The sequence below is a fragment of the Carettochelys insculpta genome, chromosome 3 (genome assembly GCF_033958435.1).
Source record: "Carettochelys insculpta isolate YL-2023 chromosome 3, ASM3395843v1, whole genome shotgun sequence".
Taxonomy (NCBI): domain Eukaryota; kingdom Metazoa; phylum Chordata; order Testudines; family Carettochelyidae; genus Carettochelys; species Carettochelys insculpta.
Window position 1 is genome coordinate 193,248,524 of NC_134139.1, and position 20,343 is coordinate 193,268,866.

At 41.6% G+C, this 20,343-nt stretch overlaps 1 protein-coding gene across 3 annotated transcripts in view; it reads right to left on the reverse strand.

Annotated features, from left to right (window-relative positions):
• ATAD2B (ATPase family AAA domain containing 2B) overlaps positions 1-20,343 on the reverse strand; it is a 168,215-nt gene that overhangs the window by 21,663 nt on the left and 126,209 nt on the right. For all 3 annotated transcript variants that reach the window (XM_074991334.1, XM_074991333.1, XM_074991335.1), the window contains one exon: positions 11,870-12,007. In XM_074991334.1, the coding sequence (XP_074847435.1) occupies positions 11,870-12,007 (138 nt within the window). The remainder of the gene's footprint in view (positions 1-11,869; positions 12,008-20,343) is intronic.

The window sequence follows — 20,343 nt, forward strand, 5'->3', positions numbered from 1 at the left end:
GTCCCCAAACACACAATCCCAACTGAAAATGTAACTTTAAGTAATCCAAAAGAGAAAGATACAAAGGAAATAGCCAAACAAGCTCACTAACCCCAAGATTAGAAGTGACTACTGAAGGCATACATGATAACAGTAATGAAGTATACAAATGGCTCTTATAAAGAGAAGTGTGATAACCACTGAGGACAGAAGGCTTTTGCAGGAAAATTAACGAGCTTAAATTTCAGGGAGAGAGATTTGGGTTATACCTTAGGAAAAACTTCCAATGTTAGAGAATCCTCAGAGTTAAGAACAAATTACTTAGGAAGCTTGCGAAATCTCTAAGATTGTCTAACGCTTTCTTAGAAACTTCTGAGCACCTATCAGGGACAGGATAGTCCAGTCCTCAGTGTCAGGGACTGAACTAGATGATATGGCAAGGTCCCCTTCAGTCCTACATTTCTATGATTCTAGCTATCACCCACTGCTTTAACCATTCGCTTAGGTATCTGAACAATAGCACGCCTTCAAAGAAAACCCGGTTTTCCATTACACATGGCAAGAAACTTGCTGCTTCTCATAATTTTCCTTTTAACATTTTAGAATAAAGATTTAGTTCAAGTTCACAGTTGAAATTCGATCCTAGTATTTATAGTCTCAGATGATTTCAAATATAGGTATGTTCATTTAATTTTTTCAAACTGATACTGATGTTCAAAAAGCTCCACAAAAGGTGCAGTGGATGAATGATAATGGTAAATTACTTTGAAGATGAAAATAAAAAAGATATCTATTATATTCACATGAATACATACATATCTGCATGTATTAAAATAAATACATGGAGTCTTACCTCTTTGTTAACAAATTGTTCTCAATCCAACACAAAGACTGTTTTTGTCTATGTTTCATGCGAGAAAGTTCAGTCACTGTTCTGTTCACAGATTTTGTTTCAATTTTATTTTACAGACTTGCAAGTAAATGAATGGCTAATACACATCACATGCCACGCCATATAAAAAAATTTCCACAAGCTTTGTGAGATGACAACTTATTGGACTTGATACAGTCTAGTGTGGAAGAGTATTTACTTTCATTACAAATACAGGGAACTTAAATTCCATAAAGATGACCTGCTGTAATATAACAGCTTACCCTCACAAAACACCTTTCCAAATACACTATACACAATAAGAATCACATCGTGACAGCTATGGATTGGGAAACTCCAACTGTATCTTCATCAGTACAGAGTCCAAGTATTACAGGATTCCACAGTAATGGGAAACGAGAGCAGATCATTGATTCTTTATGAACAACAAATCTAGAAGAAACCCTATCTTTGCAAGCTTATGTATACACAGTAAACCCTTGAGTTAAGCGGAGTGTTGTGTTTCTGCAAGTCCTGTGTAACTTGAATTTTTGAGCAAGTCGAGAGGAGAGAGGAACCAGGCTGCAGCCTGGTTCAAAGGTCCCCTGGGTTTGCAGAAGCCAGAAAACTGACCAGCCCAGCAAGACCAGTCAGTTCCCTGGCTCCCAGAGTGGCACAGAACCAGGGGGCAGTCTGGTTCCTGTCTCCACACCTCTTGCAGGACCCGGGAAACTGACCAGCAGCCTGACTCCCAGCTACCCTCTGCTTGCAGAGAGGGGAAACTGAGCAGGGCAGCAGCCTTGGTCAACTTCCTGGCTCCAGCCAGTGGAGGGGAGCTGGGAACCAGGAGCAGACTGGCTCCCGGCTTGCCTCTGCTTCTTGCTGTCAGGAAACTAATCAGGGCTGCTGCCCTGCTCAGTTTCCTAGCTCTGAAAGCAGAGGGGATCCGGGAGGCAGGCTACTGTCTGATTCCCAGCTCCCTGCCGCTCCAGAGACCAGGAAACCACTCCTGGTGGGGCGGCAGCCAAGAGTCAGTCTGCTGTCCCTGACAGAAGCGAGGAAAATCTGCTCCTGTTAGGAACAACAGCCTGACTGGCAGCTGACTCCCCTTCACCCCTTGACAGGAAACTGCTCTTGTCGGGACAGCAGTCACGAGTCAGGCTGCTCCCCCCCCCAACAGGAGTGGTTTCCCAGTCCTGTCAGGGACAGCAGCCTGACCCACAGCTGCCATGCTTCACAGCAGCAGCTGCCGTCCCTGACAGGAGCAGGAAATTGCTCCTGTCAGGGGTGCAAGAGTCAGGCTGCTGCCCCTGACAGGAACAGTTTCTCTGCTACCGTCAGGGACAGCAGTGTGACTCGCGGCTGCTGCTCCTGTCAGGGTCTGCAGTCACATTAACCCAAGACACGCGCAACTTGATTGTATGCATCTTGAGGATTTACTGTACTAGCAGATGGACTCAGTGTTGCTCGGCTCTTTAACTGAAATAATTTTCTGAAAATAAATGAAAAATGTACATGTTTTTATCCCAATTATAGTATTTCTCAAAACCAAAGCAAAATGAAGGCTAGAGTGAGGGTTCGGGGTGAGAGGGGCAGGAGGCGGATGGCAGCTCAAGGCAGGAAGTGGGGTGCACAAATTAGGGCAGTGGTTTCAGTGCAGGGGAGGCTACAAGGGACACCCATGGTGGAGAGGGTGACAGTGCTAGAGTGGCAGGATTTCCCAGGGAACCAGGGAGAACTCCCCATCCAGTGACTCTTCCTGGGTGGGAGGGATCCTGGGCTGCATGCTTGTCACATGGGAGCTGCAGCTTAGTGAGCTGGCCTACAACCTGTGGGAGGGGGCAGCACTCTGGGAGATACCCCCAGCTTCTGCTGCCCTGCCAGGCCTGCAGCTTCTCCAGGGGGTCTTTTTACTTGGTAGTGGCTGCCCCCAGCCTCCAGCTGCCCCCACCACTCCCAGCCCTGTACTGGTTGAGGTGGGGGTGATGCTCTGAGGGCTACTCCCAGCCTCCAGCAGCCCCCTCCACCAAGCAGCTTGTTTGGTGGGATGCTCCAGAAGCCCCCTCCACCTCCAGTGCCTCCTGCAGCCTACAGGCTGTCATTAGGGACCACACCTTGGGGGAGTGGGGCTGCTCCTCCCTCCTACAGATCCCCTGACATGGCCTGTTGGCTCTTGAAGTGGAGTCTAGGCTGTGGGGCTGCCTGTTACCCTCCAGTGGCCCCCATTCAGCCTGCAGGGTGGGGGGAGGCTTTTGGAGTTGCCCCCAGCCTCCAGCAGGCTCCCCCTTCCCCACAGCCTGCAGGCTTTCTGAGGGAGGCTACCTCCCCCGAAATTTCCCCCTGTGGCCTATAGGCTGTCTAGGTGAGGAGCCAGGCTCCACTGCTGTTCCTGCCCTCCAACAGTACCTCTGCAGCCTTCCACCTGTCTGGGGGGCCAGGCTCCAGAGGCTGCCCCCACTTCCAACTGTCATCCCACCTCCAGCAGCCTCCTTGTGGCCTGCAGGCTGTCTAGGGAGGCTCAGGCCATGGGGCTTGCTCCCCTCCTCCAGCAGCCCCCCCAACCCACCCCGCAGGCTGTGTGAGGGTGACGTTCTAGGGGCTGCCTCCAATATCCCCTCCCATGTCTGGGGCTGCCCCTCTCCATAGCCCCCTCTGTAGCCTGTAGGCTCTCCATGGAGGCAGGCTCCGAGTTTGGGGTAGAGGAGCTACTTACTCAGTCTTTGTGGCTGGCAAGATGGTAGAATCCAAGCCGTGATGGCCTCTGTCTTGGTGCTGAAGCTGCCCCCCCCAGTGGCCACTCTCAGCATATGTCTCCATTAGAGAAAGTAAGTCGATTGCAGACACACAATTCTAGCTATGGTGACTGCTTAGCTAGAATCAATGTATTTGCAGTAGACTTACCTGGCCATCCTCACTGAAGAAGGTCAACGGGAGAGTTTCTCCAGTCAACTTCCCTTACTCCTCATGTCTCGTAAAGAGTACAAGGGTCGATGACAACCTCTGATAGGGACGTGCAAAAATCAACCTACCAGATGCACAAAATCAAACCCTGGAAGATCGACCCTGGGTGGGTAGGTCTTCACGGGTAGTGCAGACATAGCCTCAGTATCGTGTCCCTCCTGTCTCTGCCCCTCCCTTCTCCTTCTGCCCTCTCGCTTTCCACGTTCTGGGAAATCCTGGGATTTCAGGCCTTTCCCACTTTCCAAGCACAACCAAATCCTGACCTTGGTTTAAGTTAGGGTAAGAGGAAGCTGCACACCAGATTTTGTGGATATAGCTCTTACAAGAGACTACAAGAACAAACGTAGCACTGGCAGACACAGAATAAAATAGACAGAGATATGTTCTTACATATTCAATTGCTGGTAACTCACAAGCAGCAATGTAAGAGTCAAGCTGAACTATAATTATCAGTGAGTTCTGCCAATGGGTACATCAGATATTTATGCTGCTATGGAATAATGTTAGATAAATGTACACCCTGAATTCCGAGTAGCTGCCCTAAATATCTCTATTAACTGCTACAGGGGCTGCCTGCACTCTCATGTAATGGGCTATAACTCTCAATGGTAGATCTAAACTGGCTATTTCAAAGGACAACTTGAGGCAGAAGTGCAACAAAGTGCGAAGTGCCTGCACCCCCTTGGAGGGGAAGGGTATGCAAGATTTCCTAAAAGGGGAACAGTGCGATTGACCTCCCTCCTCTGATGTCCTCTTCTGCCATCGCCAGGGGAGCGTGGTACATCACTTCCAGAAGGCTGCCTGAGCTCTCCCTCATACAGCACAGCACTTCGCCACATGCTTAGTGTTAAGTGCCATTGGAAGCAGGGACATTGTACTCAACACCTGCAGAATAAAGCCTGATGCACTGATAAAGCTATATAGTGCTACACTAGCTTAGTTAGCCTGTAGCTGCTAATATTCCCTACTGCCTCTGTCATAACATAGAACAAAAAGGGTTAAATTGAAAGGCCACATATTTAAAAAGAATAAAGTATATTTACACAACCCATGGAAGCCTATGGAACTCACTGCCCTTCAAATATTGAGAATAAGAGTTTAATGAGATTAAAGAATCTGAAACACAAGAGTAACAAGAACATCCACAGTTTCATTACACAGGATTCTTTTTTAAAAAAAAAGAAATTAGAAGCTATAAAAGGCTAATTCTGAAAAGTTTCAGAAGTCATTAACTAAAAAAAAAAGTCAAGAAATTTGCCTAAAAAATCAGCAATGATTGTTAACTGTGGTATTTCTTGCACCTTTATGTGAAACATCTGTTTCTGCCCCATGTCGGAGCGATGAAGCTGCACTAAAAAGACCACTGCTCTGATCCAGCATGGGAATTCCTACATGCTCTTAACAGAAAACTGTGTATGGTACAGTCATGATCTACTGTAGTTATCTGAGCTCAAGATGAAAAATCAGGAACCCCTGAGTTCTGATTTCAGATAGTAACTTCACCTGTAATTACTATTCAAACACTCAGTGTCAATAATATTGACCTCTAATGCATAATAAAATTGATTTAAGGATTAATCTGTGTTTGTAACTCACTTTGAAGATGAAGTTTTTTTAATGTTTTCCTTTAAAGTTCAGGAGGCTTGTCAGCTACCCCCTAATGAGGGAGCAGCACCTATTATTTGAAATGAAGCAATATAGCAGGGTTCTATGCAGTTGGGTCTACTCTTTGTACCCATTTATTTTTTTAAAAACTTTTGTTGTGCTATTGTAACTGCAGTTCCATTAGAAGCAGTAACACATGGCACACCAGCCTGATAAGGAATCAGAAACTGGCAGCATTTTAACCCATGTGATGAGCCTTCGTGGGGAAGATCCAGTTCTTCAGATCTGGAGATAGTGCTGAACTGGAAATGGTACAGCACCACCTCCAGATCTGAAGTGGACCTGCGCCATGAAAGCTCATCACCTAATAAATTATTTTGTTAGTCTTTAAAGTGCTCCATGACTGCTTTTTTTGTTGTTAGGATAGAGACTAAGATGGCTCTCTCTGCTACCTTCAGTTCTAGTTGATCGTTAAAATGTCATCAAAACTAGTGCTGAAATTTCCAGAGTATCAGTGAAGATTTTGGTCCCAAATATAAGAACTGGTTGAAACTGTCAAAATATCAGGCAACCAGTCTTCCCTTTCCTCCCTCAGGTTCTCTCACTTCCTTTGAAGTCATCAGTCAGTGCTAGTTCATGTCTGCTAAACATTCTGAAGTCCTCAAAAAGAGAAGGGAAAGAAGACTTAATGAATGGAAACTGGAAAAAAGTGGAGGGAACAAGAATGGGAAGGATGAGAAAAGGAAATAGAATTTCTGATACAGAAAAAACAATACCATCGAAAAATTTCCATCAACCAAAAAAAAGTATCAGAATTTTTACACTTTCACCAGAAGACCAGCAGGCACAAAAATTTACATCATTTGCAAATACTGGAAAAGACCAATTATCGAAAGCCACCATTTTACTTAAATAATACACTAAAAATTGGTTTTGTTCAGAAAGTAGTTTTTTCGCCAGTCATTTCTTTGGTTGATCTCAGAAACAGGCAACATCAGACACAGCACAGTTTATGCTAGTAGGATAAAGTCAGTAATGTGTTTCTGGTATTACTTTTACCTACTGTGAAATGCATTTTAACCTGAAGTTTGGAAATCAATTCAATTTTTTTTAAATGAACTAGCTTCAAAATAAATCTACAAGAATTTTCCTTGCTGCAACTGTCAAACATCCGTAAGACTTTGGAGCACCTTACTCCACAAAACACGCTGTGCAGGTTCCTACGCAACTATAACAGCACTTGGTCAGCCTACTCTACCAACTTAACACAGTACTATTTAATACTGCTAAAAATCAAATCTTACCCACAGGAATCATCTGGATGCAGCGTTTAAGCATCTGACTGTATGACAGCCAAATGATGTGGTACATGCTCCATCTACTGGCAAGACATGCCAACATGAACTTACATTTGTTACTGTAACTATTGCAATAGTTAAAGGGGCACTTCTCCTGTCCCAGCCTCCAAAATTTACTTCAACTGCTATGGTAGTGATTAATTTACGGCATACCTAGGACAAGACACACCAGTACTATCTTCCCTTCTCAAATACACATACACACTCACCCCTTTGTCACTCATGTTATACCACTGTACACCCCACTTCTCTTTCACTCATGCCATTGGAACTAGGGCTGCTTCAGGACTGGCTGGAGCTCCTCCTCCCACAGAGTGCCCAGGACCGTTGCAGATGGGGACTGCTCCGCCCAAGCTGGAGTGCATCAACCCAGGGGCACATCTGAGTCCACTGCAGACAGGAGTTGCTCCAGCTGTGCTGAAGTGCTGTCACCCACCGCACCACCATGAGCAGGGATATTCCAACCATGTTCGAGCAGCCCCAGTCTCTAGTGTGCAGTGAGTGAGAGCACTGGGCTGGAGTGGCCTCCCCAGCCGCACCCCCCCCCCAACACACACACCTCTTTAATTGATTAACCAGTTAAACAGAGCATTTAACCAGGTAACCAATTAAACAGGGTTTTACATCCCTAATAGGCAGCAAAGCTCAAGCAGATTTGGAAAAGGATGTAGAACTGAATACCAAAGACCAGCTATACCCCTCGAAAGTGCAAGTTAAAGAAAAGAAGCTTCCTTATGATTATCTGATCGTGAATTAACCCTACAGAAATACTTCACCCCACAAAACTGTAAAAAATCTACCCTGAACTTACATTATTGCTTAAGAAATACAAATTACATTACCTCAAAAAAAGAGGCTGGACCATAAGAATGAGCCATGTTTTCAAGGTAACATGAAGTAGAAATAAACTATAAAGTCAAAGTGTGAAAACACTATGGCAAATATATTAGGAAAGTGGCAACACCACTACATTTTAACATATGGATGGTGAGGCACAAAAAAAAGTAGCAAACACATCACACGCATATGGTCATATTCAGCTCTCTGTATAAATCCCAAGTAACCTCATTTACTTTAGTACACATCAATGTAACATAATAGAATTTTCTTCATACTAAAGAATAGGCCAGACTTAGCCAAGCTAATGACATCTGTCTATTGGTATTTTCAGGGATGAATTTTCATCAATTACTATTTAGAATAACCCTTTTAGGTCTCGTCTACAATGTGACACGGCTTCAACTGATGGCAATAAAAGTGAAAGCCACAATTTAGTCCTGAAAGCCACAAATTAGTCCTGACTAGGGATCAAGTGCTGTTGCCCAACTGGGGCCTCTCAGTCATCTGCTCCTTGGATTTGGCTGGAGAAGAACAATGCTTCTCCATTGTTTCTTCTGAGGCACCAGTGTTCACGACCAGTGCCTATCCTCTGATTAGCCTCAGGAAGAGTTGTGCCAGGACAATGGAGAGAGGGCCCTCTGGGTCAGTGAGGATGTACTGGACGTGGAGGGGCAGAGTGTTGTCTCCATAAGGAGCACTTTAAGCCACTGTTACCTGTAAGAGTTTTGGGATGGATCTTGCAGTAGATTTTGCAATAGTCTTTTTGGTGACATTCCCCCAGGCACCTTAAATAAGGAGCGTCAGGATCACTGTGGCATGCTCTTCAAGCAGACTTCAATTTTAAAATATCAAACCGTGGCACGCCACAGTTCTGAGGAGTCAGAAGGAAAATGAGAACTCCTCACTTACTTAATTATAAACTATTACTAAACAATAATAAACTATATATAAATGACAAAGATAAAGATGCTTGTTGAATCAAGGGCTATGGGAGGTTCTACCTATCCCTTACTGTAGATAAGAAGGAACTGGGGGTAGGCAGTTCCGCAGGGATAGTATGTTGAGCACCATGAAGGCATGACTCAAGGGGGTACTCAGGTGACCCAGTGGATGGTGCTAGGGAAAAAAAAATCTGGCTACCATGCATGAACACCTGGCTGGCATTAACATGAAAAAGTACACAAAGAAGAACTGAATTTAGTTTCAGCCTGAAAGAAGAAAAATGGAAGTCTGTTTCACAAATGCTAATTGAAAAGAACAATTTTGGTCACATATCATCAAACTATATCAATCATTTTCTGATATTACTCTGTTTTTAAATCAAGTGTTGCCCAACTTTTTGATAGCAAAGACTATCTAATTCCCTCCCATTTTCACTGACTTGGACATCAAAATATATCTTATTCTTGCTCTAAAATATATTATTCCCCCTCCATTTAAAAATCATTCCTTTCTAAACTAATTATAAAAACAGCAAGAAGTCCTTTGGCACCTTATAGACTAACAGATTTTTTGGAGCACAAGTTTTCACTGGCAAAGACCCCCTTTGTCCGATGCCACATTTGACAAAGTAGGTCTTTAACCACAAAAGCTTATGTTCCAAAAAATCTGTTAGTCTATAAGGTGCCACAGGACTTCTCACTGTTTTTGCAGACACAGACTAACACAGCTACCCCTCTGATACTAATCTAATCTTACACATATTATCCGCACATTATAACAGTCATCAAAAATGTATAGACAGTACTTTGGCGTTAATCTCTGTTCCAAATAATTTCCCTTTTCCCTTTCTACAAAAAAGATAATCTAGATCAGGGGTCAGAAAACTTTCCGAGGCAGAGGGTCAAAATTTGACCTTTTGACATCCGTGTACAGTCTGAGTGCCAATGATACTTTTTAAAGTCACCAACAGACCTACTTACAACAGCTTCATTAATAGATAAATTAAGATGCAGAGCTTTACCATTTAGGTAGTGTTTGGTAGCATTAGACGGTCTTTTGTTAATCCACCGGAGGCACAGCTTTCAGCATGTTCTCAGCTGCATGGAGGAAGTGGGGGGAGGGAGAAGCTGAGCTCCTGCCTTGCATGCCAATGAAAATAGGTTGGTGTGCCACTGTTGGCACCCGTACGCAGGGTTTCTGACCCTTGATCTAGATAATACAGGGTTCTATCTCAGTGCAAGAGACTAGACAAGACAACCTATAGGGGTCCTTAGTGGCACCTGTGCCCTCCTTTCCATGAGAGTCCTGGCTGGAAATAAAAGAAGAAAACAGCATCTCAAAAGACCACAATGCAGCAATGAGTTTAATGGCACACAAACACACACACACACAAACAATCACGAACCACATTTTTCTATCTTTATTTTTTGTGAAAAGCATCTACAGTTTTCTTTATTCATGCTGCAGAATGAAAATTTAGAAAGCAAATTTCTGCTTCCATCTTATGCAATTATTTCATACTGCCATTTCTTGAATTCCTTAAGTATAGGAATTGAAGGACTGGGCAAGAAATAAGCCTTCAGAACAGGCCACAGACGTATCATCTCTAGAATGATTTGATGTCAAATCTATCCCATATATTTCTAAAATACTCTTTAGGGCTAGCATAGTATATCATCACTATGCTAAAAACAAACACAAAGTGGATGAGGTAATATATACTATTGGACAAGCTCCTATTAGCACAAGAGACAAACTTTCAAGCTGCAAAGATTTCTTCCTCAAGCTTGTCTCTTCTACCAACAGATGGTAGTCCAAAAAGATGTTACCTCATCCATTTTTTATCTCATATCCCTGGAATTACATGCACAAATGGACAGAAGGGGAAAAGGAAACATTAGTGAAGAAATCCCCTAAGAGGTTACCGGGTTTTTTCTTAAATATTAATAATGGACCCCACAGTTCAACTGGAGGCCGATTTACTAGTTTCTTATCCTGATTAGTCAAATAGTCACTACAGGTTGCACCTCTCTTGTCCAGCATGGTTGAGATCTGACAAATCTCGAACAAGAGAATTTGTCAGATGAGGGGAGGTCCAGGGCTTCTGCCACAGACAGCCCTGCACTCCAAGTGCTGCTGCGATCCCAACCTACATGCTCCCCAGGGCTGCCACAGGGCTCCAGACCGTTCCCCCCGGCTGCCGCTGGGCAGTCAGGGGACTCTGGCTCCTGGCCCCATGCTACCACGGGGCAGGCAACGGGGCTCTGGCTCCTGGCCTTGTGCTGTCTTGGGGCAGGCAATCGGGCTCTGGCTCTTGTCCCTATGATGCCATGGGGCCGGTGGGGGCTCCAGTTCCAACCTTGCTGTTATGTGATAGGCAGGGCTCCTGGACTGGACAAGCCTCAGCTGGGTACCTTCTTGGCCGGCAACATCCGTGGTGCCAGACAGAAAAGTACCAGATTTGAGAATTGCAACCTATAGTACTATCTAAACAACATGTAAAGAACTTCTACAGTATATGATCAAACACAGTATACTTCTCTGTTCTAGAACTGACTTTGTGATTAGGGTGCCCTGTAAGCTACAGACTTGTACAGCCACTCAGGACAGATTTGAATGTCACCCAGCTGATTAGCAGAGCACCCACAGCTAGGCTTTGTTTCTACTGGTAGGGCACATTCATACATGCCTTGGTGCACATAAAAATGTATTCTGAACATGGATGGAAAAGATGACAGAACACACTGGTTATGACAGTGCTGGACAAACTCAACTTTCATTCATTTAAATTAGATCAATTGAGGCTTCCCATCACCTTTCAGTGGTGTACGCTTAAGCTGCTTGCAACTATATCTCTGCAAGCAAAACACAGCTTACCAATTTTCTATAATAAAAATGCCTTATAGGGAACTTAACACAGGAAATATTTACTTAAGGTGTTCTTGTTTCACAGTTATGCATAAGATTATTCTAAATCCCAGAGAAAGATAATTTTAATTTTTTTTACACTGAAAAAATATTTTCAAGCTACTGTGCTACTTATATTTTTTGCATTAAAAGAGTTTGAAATCTTGCTTTCCACCTCCTTTCAATGGTTCTCTCTGAAGATATTTAATGACGTTGGAAAACAGATGCCTCAAAGACACAAGAGCTGTGTGGCTAATGTGGCTCTTCTAAAGGGGAAATAAAAAGGATGACTAAAACTGATAATTTATAGAAATAATTGTCCTTTCTTAAGCGTGCATCAAATCCATGACCATTGCTATCTGGGAGAGTGCTCTAGCTTCAATACAAAATGATTTGAAGTACTCACATGCACATTTATTTGCAGAGCGGTGCCAATCTGCTATTGCATTTTTTTGTTTGTTCCGCAATGCCTCTTCAACTCTTGTTTCTGTTTTCCGTACAGTGGAACCATGAGGATTTATTTGCTCTGCTGTTACAGATAAGCCTGCACATAAAAGATAAGCATACCTATTTAAATAATCTGAGCTGCATAAACTAAACAAGAAGATGCCTACAACATAGTATTGCATTAAAAATATAGCAATTAGCATATTTAAATAGACATTGTTAAACCAAGATATAAATGAACCATATTTGTTTTTAGCTAGGAATAGAATGTATTGTACATAAAGTCTTAAAAACTGTTATATCGGATGTCTTACAACTCATATGGATTTGAAACATTGCAGAAGCATATATGATATAAAACTTCACTACAGACACTGCATACACCTCTTCCTGACAGGTGGTACCTAGATCTTCACCAGGGCTGTGTCTAGATTGCAGAGAACTGTTGGAAAAAGATATGCAAATTGCACAACGCATTTGCATATCTTTTGCAGACAGTTCTGACAGGAGAGACATTTCCAACATTTGGCCCATCCACATGGGGCCAAATGTCAGAAAAACACCCTCTCTCCAGACTTTCCTTCTTCTTCGTGGAACAAGGTGTACAGACATGGTGACAGAATTCTCCTGACTGGCAGATTTCTTCCGAGAGATCTGCAGTCTGGACACGTACTGTCAACAAAACTTCTGTCGACAGAAGTTTTGTTGACAGAAGACTGCAGCCTAGACATAGCCTAGCATTTAGGTCAGCTTAATTATCTCATGCTGGGATGTGGATTCTTCCACACCTGTGAACCCTAAAGCTAAGTCAAGTTAACTTTCTGTTGAAACCCAGGCCTTCGGAAAAAAAACTGATCATTGTGTGACTTAAACAATCAATTCAATATTTTGGAACACAAACACTGTTTTTTAAATCTGTACTTTCCCCTCCCAGCCCAGATTACCTAAATAAAAGAATAAGATCCAAAAATAACCTTATGGTGACAGTTTGCTATTTCCACAGATTTTAAATGGACTACTTAAAAATAAATACAAATGTATATTACCATTTTTGAAGGATTTCCACTCATGGCACTTTTCAATCTTAAGATTCAGTATATTCCCCAAACATACTTGGTGAAAAAATTTCTACATGAAGAATTGCGAAGTTTAAGTAAAAATTTACATTATTATTGTATTTTGTATATATATATATAATATAGACTGTATTTTGTGTGTGTATATATACAGCAAATTTATACTGTATTACATATATATACACACACACACTGTATGCTGTTTTTGTATATACATAATTTATAATGTATAATATATACACACACACACACACACACACACACACACACACACATTCCCAATTGAAAAGTGTATTTGTTTCACAGAATACCTGAATTTTTATATCAATCAGAAATCAGAAATTATGACTGCTTTTTGCTTTTGCAAATTAATGGTCAGGTATAGCTGGTGACCTGCGATACTGATTAATCCAATATTTCACCACTCTTTCCTTCTGCGCCCCCCTCCCCCAACAAAAAATTCAGGGTATAATTGTAATTACCACGTTGTCAGGTATGTTTGATAAAAGAGCCCATAGACATGAAGTAATATATATATGCACATTATGATTTGCAACATGTGCACTGCTGAGGCACCCTACTTTTATAACATGGAAACACAGACCAAAGGTCTATGTAGTGTCACATTTCTTCTTGACAGTGTCCAACATCAGATGCTTCACAGAAAGGTGCAAGAATCACTATCTTGGCAGTCACTCAATAACAAGTATGACATCTTCATGTCACCCTCCTATTTTTGAGTCCATTGATGGCTGATCAGCCCGTCCGCTGCTGGGTAATTTGTCCCACATCAGAATCTCCATTTAGCATCTAATAATTAAGTGATTTTTGATAAGCTCTGAAGCAATATGAAACATATTGCTCTGAAAACGTCTAAAAAGTATTTATTGTATTACTACTCCATATAGTCTTAGTATCCACTGCAACATACAATGAGCCTATCATGCTAAATTGTTGTCATAAGTTCCAAAAATTAAATGATGTACTGTCTGAAGTGGTGTTAATTTTATCTCTTTTGAATTTACTGCCTTTCAGTTTCATAAAATCATAGAATTGGAATGAAACTCATGAGGTCATCAAGTCCAGTCCTCTGCCCTCATGGCAAAATCAAGTACAATCTATAACAACCAGACAGGTGTTTCTCTAACATGCTTTTAAAAATATTTAATGATAGAGAATGCACAACAGGGTGGGAAATAAATTTTGATGGGGGGGCACTAAAAGATTCTGGTAAGAGTTCAATGGATGCACTTTCCTAGGGAAGATGATGTGGAGTTAGGTGCAGAAGAGAGTTAGGGACAGGGAACTGGGGTGCAGGATAGGTTGTGGAACCTCAGAAGTAGTTTGGTTGAACAAGGGGGTTGCAGCCCGGGTGGGGAGTACTGGGGTCCAGGATGGGTACAGGAGAAGATTCTGGTCTGGGGGAGAGGCATAGCAGTGGGTCCAGGGTCTGGGAACGAGGTGGAGTGCAGCACAGCTCCTGGCCAGCAGCACTCAGGCAGGCTTCCCTCCCTGCCAGCAGCCTCGGCCCACTGACTCTTCCATATGGCTTTCTGCTGGAGGCTTTCCTCTGGATGTTTTCCAATATGCCCGTACCTTTCCTGAAATGTGACACCCAGAACTGGACACAACACACCAACACAGGCCTGATCAGCACAGAATAGAGCAGAAGGATTTCTTCTTCTACCCTGCTTACAACACACCTGATAATACATCCCAGAACATATGCTTTATTTGCAAGAGTGTCACATTGTTGACTCGTATTTATCTCGCAGTCCACTATCACTCCCAGATCCCTTTCCAGAGTACTGCCTCCTAGATAGTCATTTCCCATACTGTATAATGCAACTGATGGGTTCTTCCTAAGTGGAGTATTTTGCATTTGTTCTTATTGAATTTCATCCTATTTATATTAGACCATTTCACCAGTTTATCCACATCATTTTGAATTATACACCTTTCCCCTAAAGCACTTGCAATCTCTCCCAACTTGGTATAAGCTGCAAACTTTAAGTGTACTCTTTACACCATTATTTAAATTATTGATGAAGATATTAAACAGACATGGATCCAGAACTGATCCCTGCAAAACCCACTTGTTATGCCCTTCCACCATCAGTATGAACCATTCATAACTACTTTCTGGGAAAAACTGTCTAACCAGTTATATACCTACCTTATAGTAGCTCCATATAGGTTGCATTTCCATAGTTTAATAATGAAGTCTAGATATACTACATCTACCACTTTCCCCTTAACCACAATACTACTTACCCTGTGAAAGAAAGCTATCAGACTGGTTAGCTAGGATTTGTTCTTGACATATCCATTCTAATTACTGCTGATCAACTTATCTCAGGTGCGGGGAGGGGCGGTGTGGAAGGGATAGCTCAGTGGTTTGAGCTCTGGCCTGCTAAACCCTGGGTTGTTAGCTCAATCCTTGAGGATTCAGGGATCTGGGGCAAACAGATTTAAAAAAAAAAGCTGTCAGGGGTGGTGATAGGTCCTGCTGTGAGTGCAGGGGACTGGACTCAATGTCTTCTGAAGGTCCCTTCCCATTCTATGTGAGAGGTATATCTGCAAGTGGATTTCTTAATTCATTGGTTTATCTTTCATAATACAGAAAGCTGGCCACCAGTTGCCTCTCACTAACAATGACTCAAAACCATTTGCAGTACAGTTCAGGGAGTTGAAAAGTAAACATATTAAGCTTGGTGGTTGATGAAGCCCTATTTTGCTGTCAGAACGTAAAAAGTGGACAGAATTAAGGGAAATGACCTCCTCCTGTTCACTATCTGATTCACCACTTGAGACTGGAGGTGGACGACATGGTACCAGTCAGACTCCAGTGTCTGAAGTAAACCTGTTACCAGAGCACTGGTACAGAGCAAGGGAAACTTTGGTATGTCAGTTACCAAGAGATCTTTAAAGCATCTAAATTACTGCCATGACAACATATACTGTGCCAATGATGGCTGCCAGTGAGAAGATCACACTGAAGGAATCAGTGATCTGGATTGTACTTAATGCTCACAGGCTGGATAGCTCTCTGTTGATGGTGCTGATGGGAATGCTCATATACCATAATTGTCTTATCAATGGTGTGGTCCCTGCCAGACATTGCTTTGATGCTTATGCCCATGAGGTCCTATTGTGCATCAGTGGATCTGCTGCTTCTGACATTCGTTAACTATGGTCACAGTGTTTAAACCATCTTGGTACAAACAGGATTGATAATACCGGAACAGACAGTGATCTTTTTCAGATCGCCCATGGGCCACAGTACTCTTTTTTTGAAGCTTTACATGTGAGTTCTCCAGCTTTATTTGGTAAGACTTCCAAACTCTAAAAGGTATTTGGTTCAGATACGGCCTTTAAACTTGTCATTTAAGTCTACTTCTTGTCTTCGTGCTTCCTTTTTCTTCAGAGGTACACATGACTTTTGAAACTCTACTATAAACCCACACTCTACAGAACAAACTACAACAATAATAATGGTCCATTGTTAGATAAAGGTAATATTGTTCATATTAAGACAGAAAAGGCAAAGTGTTCAATGAATATTTCCTTCTATAAAAGACAGACGATGTACTTTGAAGCACAAGACTTAAGCTCAAAAATCTTGACAAACTGGAGAAATGATCTAAAATAAACTGGACGAAATTCAATAATGACAAATGCAAAGATATTTAGGAGTGAAAAATCAACTACAGAAATATCAAGTGGGAAATGAATACCTAAGAAGGACTCTTCCTACAAAGACCTGGGCTCACAGTGGCTCTCAAATTAAATGAAATTCAACAATGTAATACAGTTTCATAAAAGGTGAATATCATTCTGACATATATTACCAAAAATGTTGTAAGCAAGACATAAGAAGTAATTCTTCCACTCTGCCAGCAGTGACAAGGCCTCAACTGGAGTACAGTATCCAGTTCTGGGTACCATACAGTTCAAAAAAGATACGCACAAATTGGAGGAAATCCAAAAGGAGAGCAACAATAATGGTCTAGAAAACAGGATCTATGAGGAATGACAAAAAATGAGTTTACTTAGTCTGGAGAAGAGATAAGTGAAGGGGGAGAAGATAAAAATCTTCAAGTACACAAAAGTTTGTTATAAAGAGAAGGGTGATAAATTATTGTTGTTTAACCAGTGAGGATCAGACGAGAACCAACAGGGCTTAAAAATTGCAGCTAGGAAGATTTAGATTAGACATTAAGAAAATTAGCCTGTACTTACTACACTTACAGTTAGGAACAAATTATGCAGGCAACTTGTGGAATCTCTGTCACTGGAGGTTCTTACTTAAGAACAGATTAGACAAACACCTGTCTGGCATGATCTAGATCAGTGGTTCCTAACCTGGGGTCCGTGGACCCCTGGAGGTCTGCAAGGGTATTGCAGGGGGGACATTAAAAAAAAAAGAGATAAATAAACATGAGCATAGAAAATAGAACTGGCTTTGATGGGGGCTAGCGAACAGTTGCGGGGGCCAGTTGATTGGGAGTCTGCACTACTGAAAAGGTTGGTAACCACTGGTCTAGATAATATTTAGTGCAGTAGTCTGCAGTGGATCACCTACTAATGTCCATTCCAGTTCTACATTTCCATGAGTCTATATATTCATATCATAATGATGAAATACTATCCATCCTAACACTAATTCAGCTACTATAATTAGACCTTTCAAAATCAGTAAGGCCTAGATAATTTGTCTCCAAGAATTTAAGAGAGCTGGCCAAGGTGCTCTCAGGATTGCCAATGTTGACTTTAAATAAGTCTTCAAACATGTGGAAAAGTTCCAGAAGACAGAAGAAAAGCTATTATAATACTGATATTTAACAAACGTAAACAGGGCAACTCAGATAACCACAGGCCCATGAGCCTGACATTCATTCTAGTGAAAATAATGCAACAGCGGATACAGGACTATTAATAGAGAATTAAAGAGAGTAAGATGAATAATACCAGTCAACATAGGCTTGTAAACTGATCCCATCAAACCTGTCAAACTAATTCAGTACAGTTTTGATTAGGGTACAGATTTGACTGATAAAGTTCATAGTATTGATGTAACAGACTTCTGTAAGGTGCATAATTTGATACTGCATGCCATGCTGACTGAAGAACTAACTCAATACCTAATCAACATGGAACACATCAAAAAGATTAAAAACTGACTGTGTTAAATTTCAACATAAAACTGTAAAGGGAGACTCATCATCAAGCAGATGCTCTTCTAAACTGGTTCCAGAAGGATCAGATCACGGTTCTACGCTATTTAACATTTTGTCAATAACCTGAAACAAAATTACCATAAGATTTGCAGATGACTCACTGTGGAGCAGTGAAAAATAATAAAAAGGGCAGTTCACTGATACACAGTGATCTGGATCAATTATTAAGATTGGTGTAAGCAAACAGTTTGTGTTTCAATATGCCAAACATGTCATGGACCTAGAGTTTCTAAAGTCTGTTTTCTTAAGTAGTATCCAAGACAAATCTAAGAACTTTCTTTCCTTTGCTTTTCATTTCAGGGCTATTTTGAATATCATCATCACCACCACCAATCACCATGGGTTCAGAGCCTGTTGGTGCCCGATGCTTTCATCATTATTTCCTTCCATCTGTTCCTGTCCAGCCCAGAGTGGCTTAGTTTCTGTAGACTACCCCCGCACCAATCTACTACATCATCCACCCATTCTCTGTGTGGTCTGTCTCTCCTATTCGAACTGTCCATTATGCCAGATACCAGGGCCTTGATTTTTCATTCCTCATTCATTCTGCAGATATGCCTGAACAGCTGTAACTTACGCCGTATAACCTTCTGCAGTAGGTTCTCTTTTGTCTGTATTTTCCCATATAATTCCTCGTTGGTGACCTTCTGCATCCATCCTATTCTCAGGATCTTTCTATAACAACTCCTCTCGAATGCCAATATCCTTCTCTTCAAAACTTGCATTATCACCCAAATTATTCTATTTTATTCGCTACACTATCTGCTATTTCCTTCTTATAGTCAAGATCATATGTTATGTTGCTTCCCAGATACGTGAACTTCTACACTCTCTACTTCAATTCCATCTACACTGATCTTCCTTCCTATTTCCTTATCTCCAAATACCATTGTTTTTGTTTTATCAAGGTTCATAAGCAGCCCATACCATTTCCCTTCCTCGTTTAGTTCCTGCACTGTTCTTGCTAGCTTCTCTTCATCTTCTTCAATTATAACTATGTCATCCACAAACTTCAAGTTGTTGATTCTCATCCCATGAAAGATATCCCTTCTACCTCTTCCTTGATCTTGTCCATCACTCTCTCTAGCTGCATGATGAACATACTTGGCGATATCAGATCTACTTGTCTCGTATCGCTACTCACTCTCAACCAACTTCATGTCTTTCTGCATGTTCTCACTGCTACATCTGCACTGTTGTTGATACCTGTCAACAACTGTATCAGTCTGCTATCCATTCTGCATGACTCCAACACCACCACCAGTCACTTTCTGATCTATACTGTCAAATGCCTTTTGAAAAAATCAACGAAGCAAGTACAGATGTTCTTGATGTTTCATCAAGCTTTCTCTGCTATCAATCTTAGTGCCAATATCTGCTGTATGGTAATTCTGTCTTTCCTTAATCCCGCTTGCTCATCCACTAGATGTTCTTCTACCTGCAACCTCAATCTCCGCGTCAGTATCATCATCATCATCATAACCTTGCCTAGATGACTTGTTAGGGCAATCATTCTGTAGTTCATGCACTCCCTTTCTTGCGTATTGTTACTAGCATGGATCTTGTCCATAGCTTATTGGTATTACTGAAACCTCCCCTTATATAGTCGTGTCATGTTAATTTTTAATAAATTTCCTTCCCTGCAGGATGTTGATTATACTGTGGTCACTTAGGTCTATGTTGAAAATACTACCTAAATACTATGTGCTCTAGAAGGCTGTTTCAAGAAGTATTTCTTTAAAATTTAATTAAGTTTCTTCTCTGTTCAGTGTGACATTTGACCATGCTGTAAGTGGATAAGTAATGTCCTCATTATTGGTTTTTTTACCGTCCATTTAAACTGTCTTAACACTGTGCACTTAATATTCTTTCTTGATCCAGCAACATATTTATACTCTTGATGTTTATGATTTGAATCCATATGGATTTGAATGCAATACTCACCAATCAGGATATATATCCCACTAGATGCTACGGAGTACTTTCAGATACTTTCACCTAACCTATTCTTTCAATAGAGTCTACAGTTAGGTGCTACACTATTTTACCATGTTCAGTAAGAGCTTTTATATTATTGATTTTTAAATCAGCCAGGCATTGCAATACACCCAATTCTG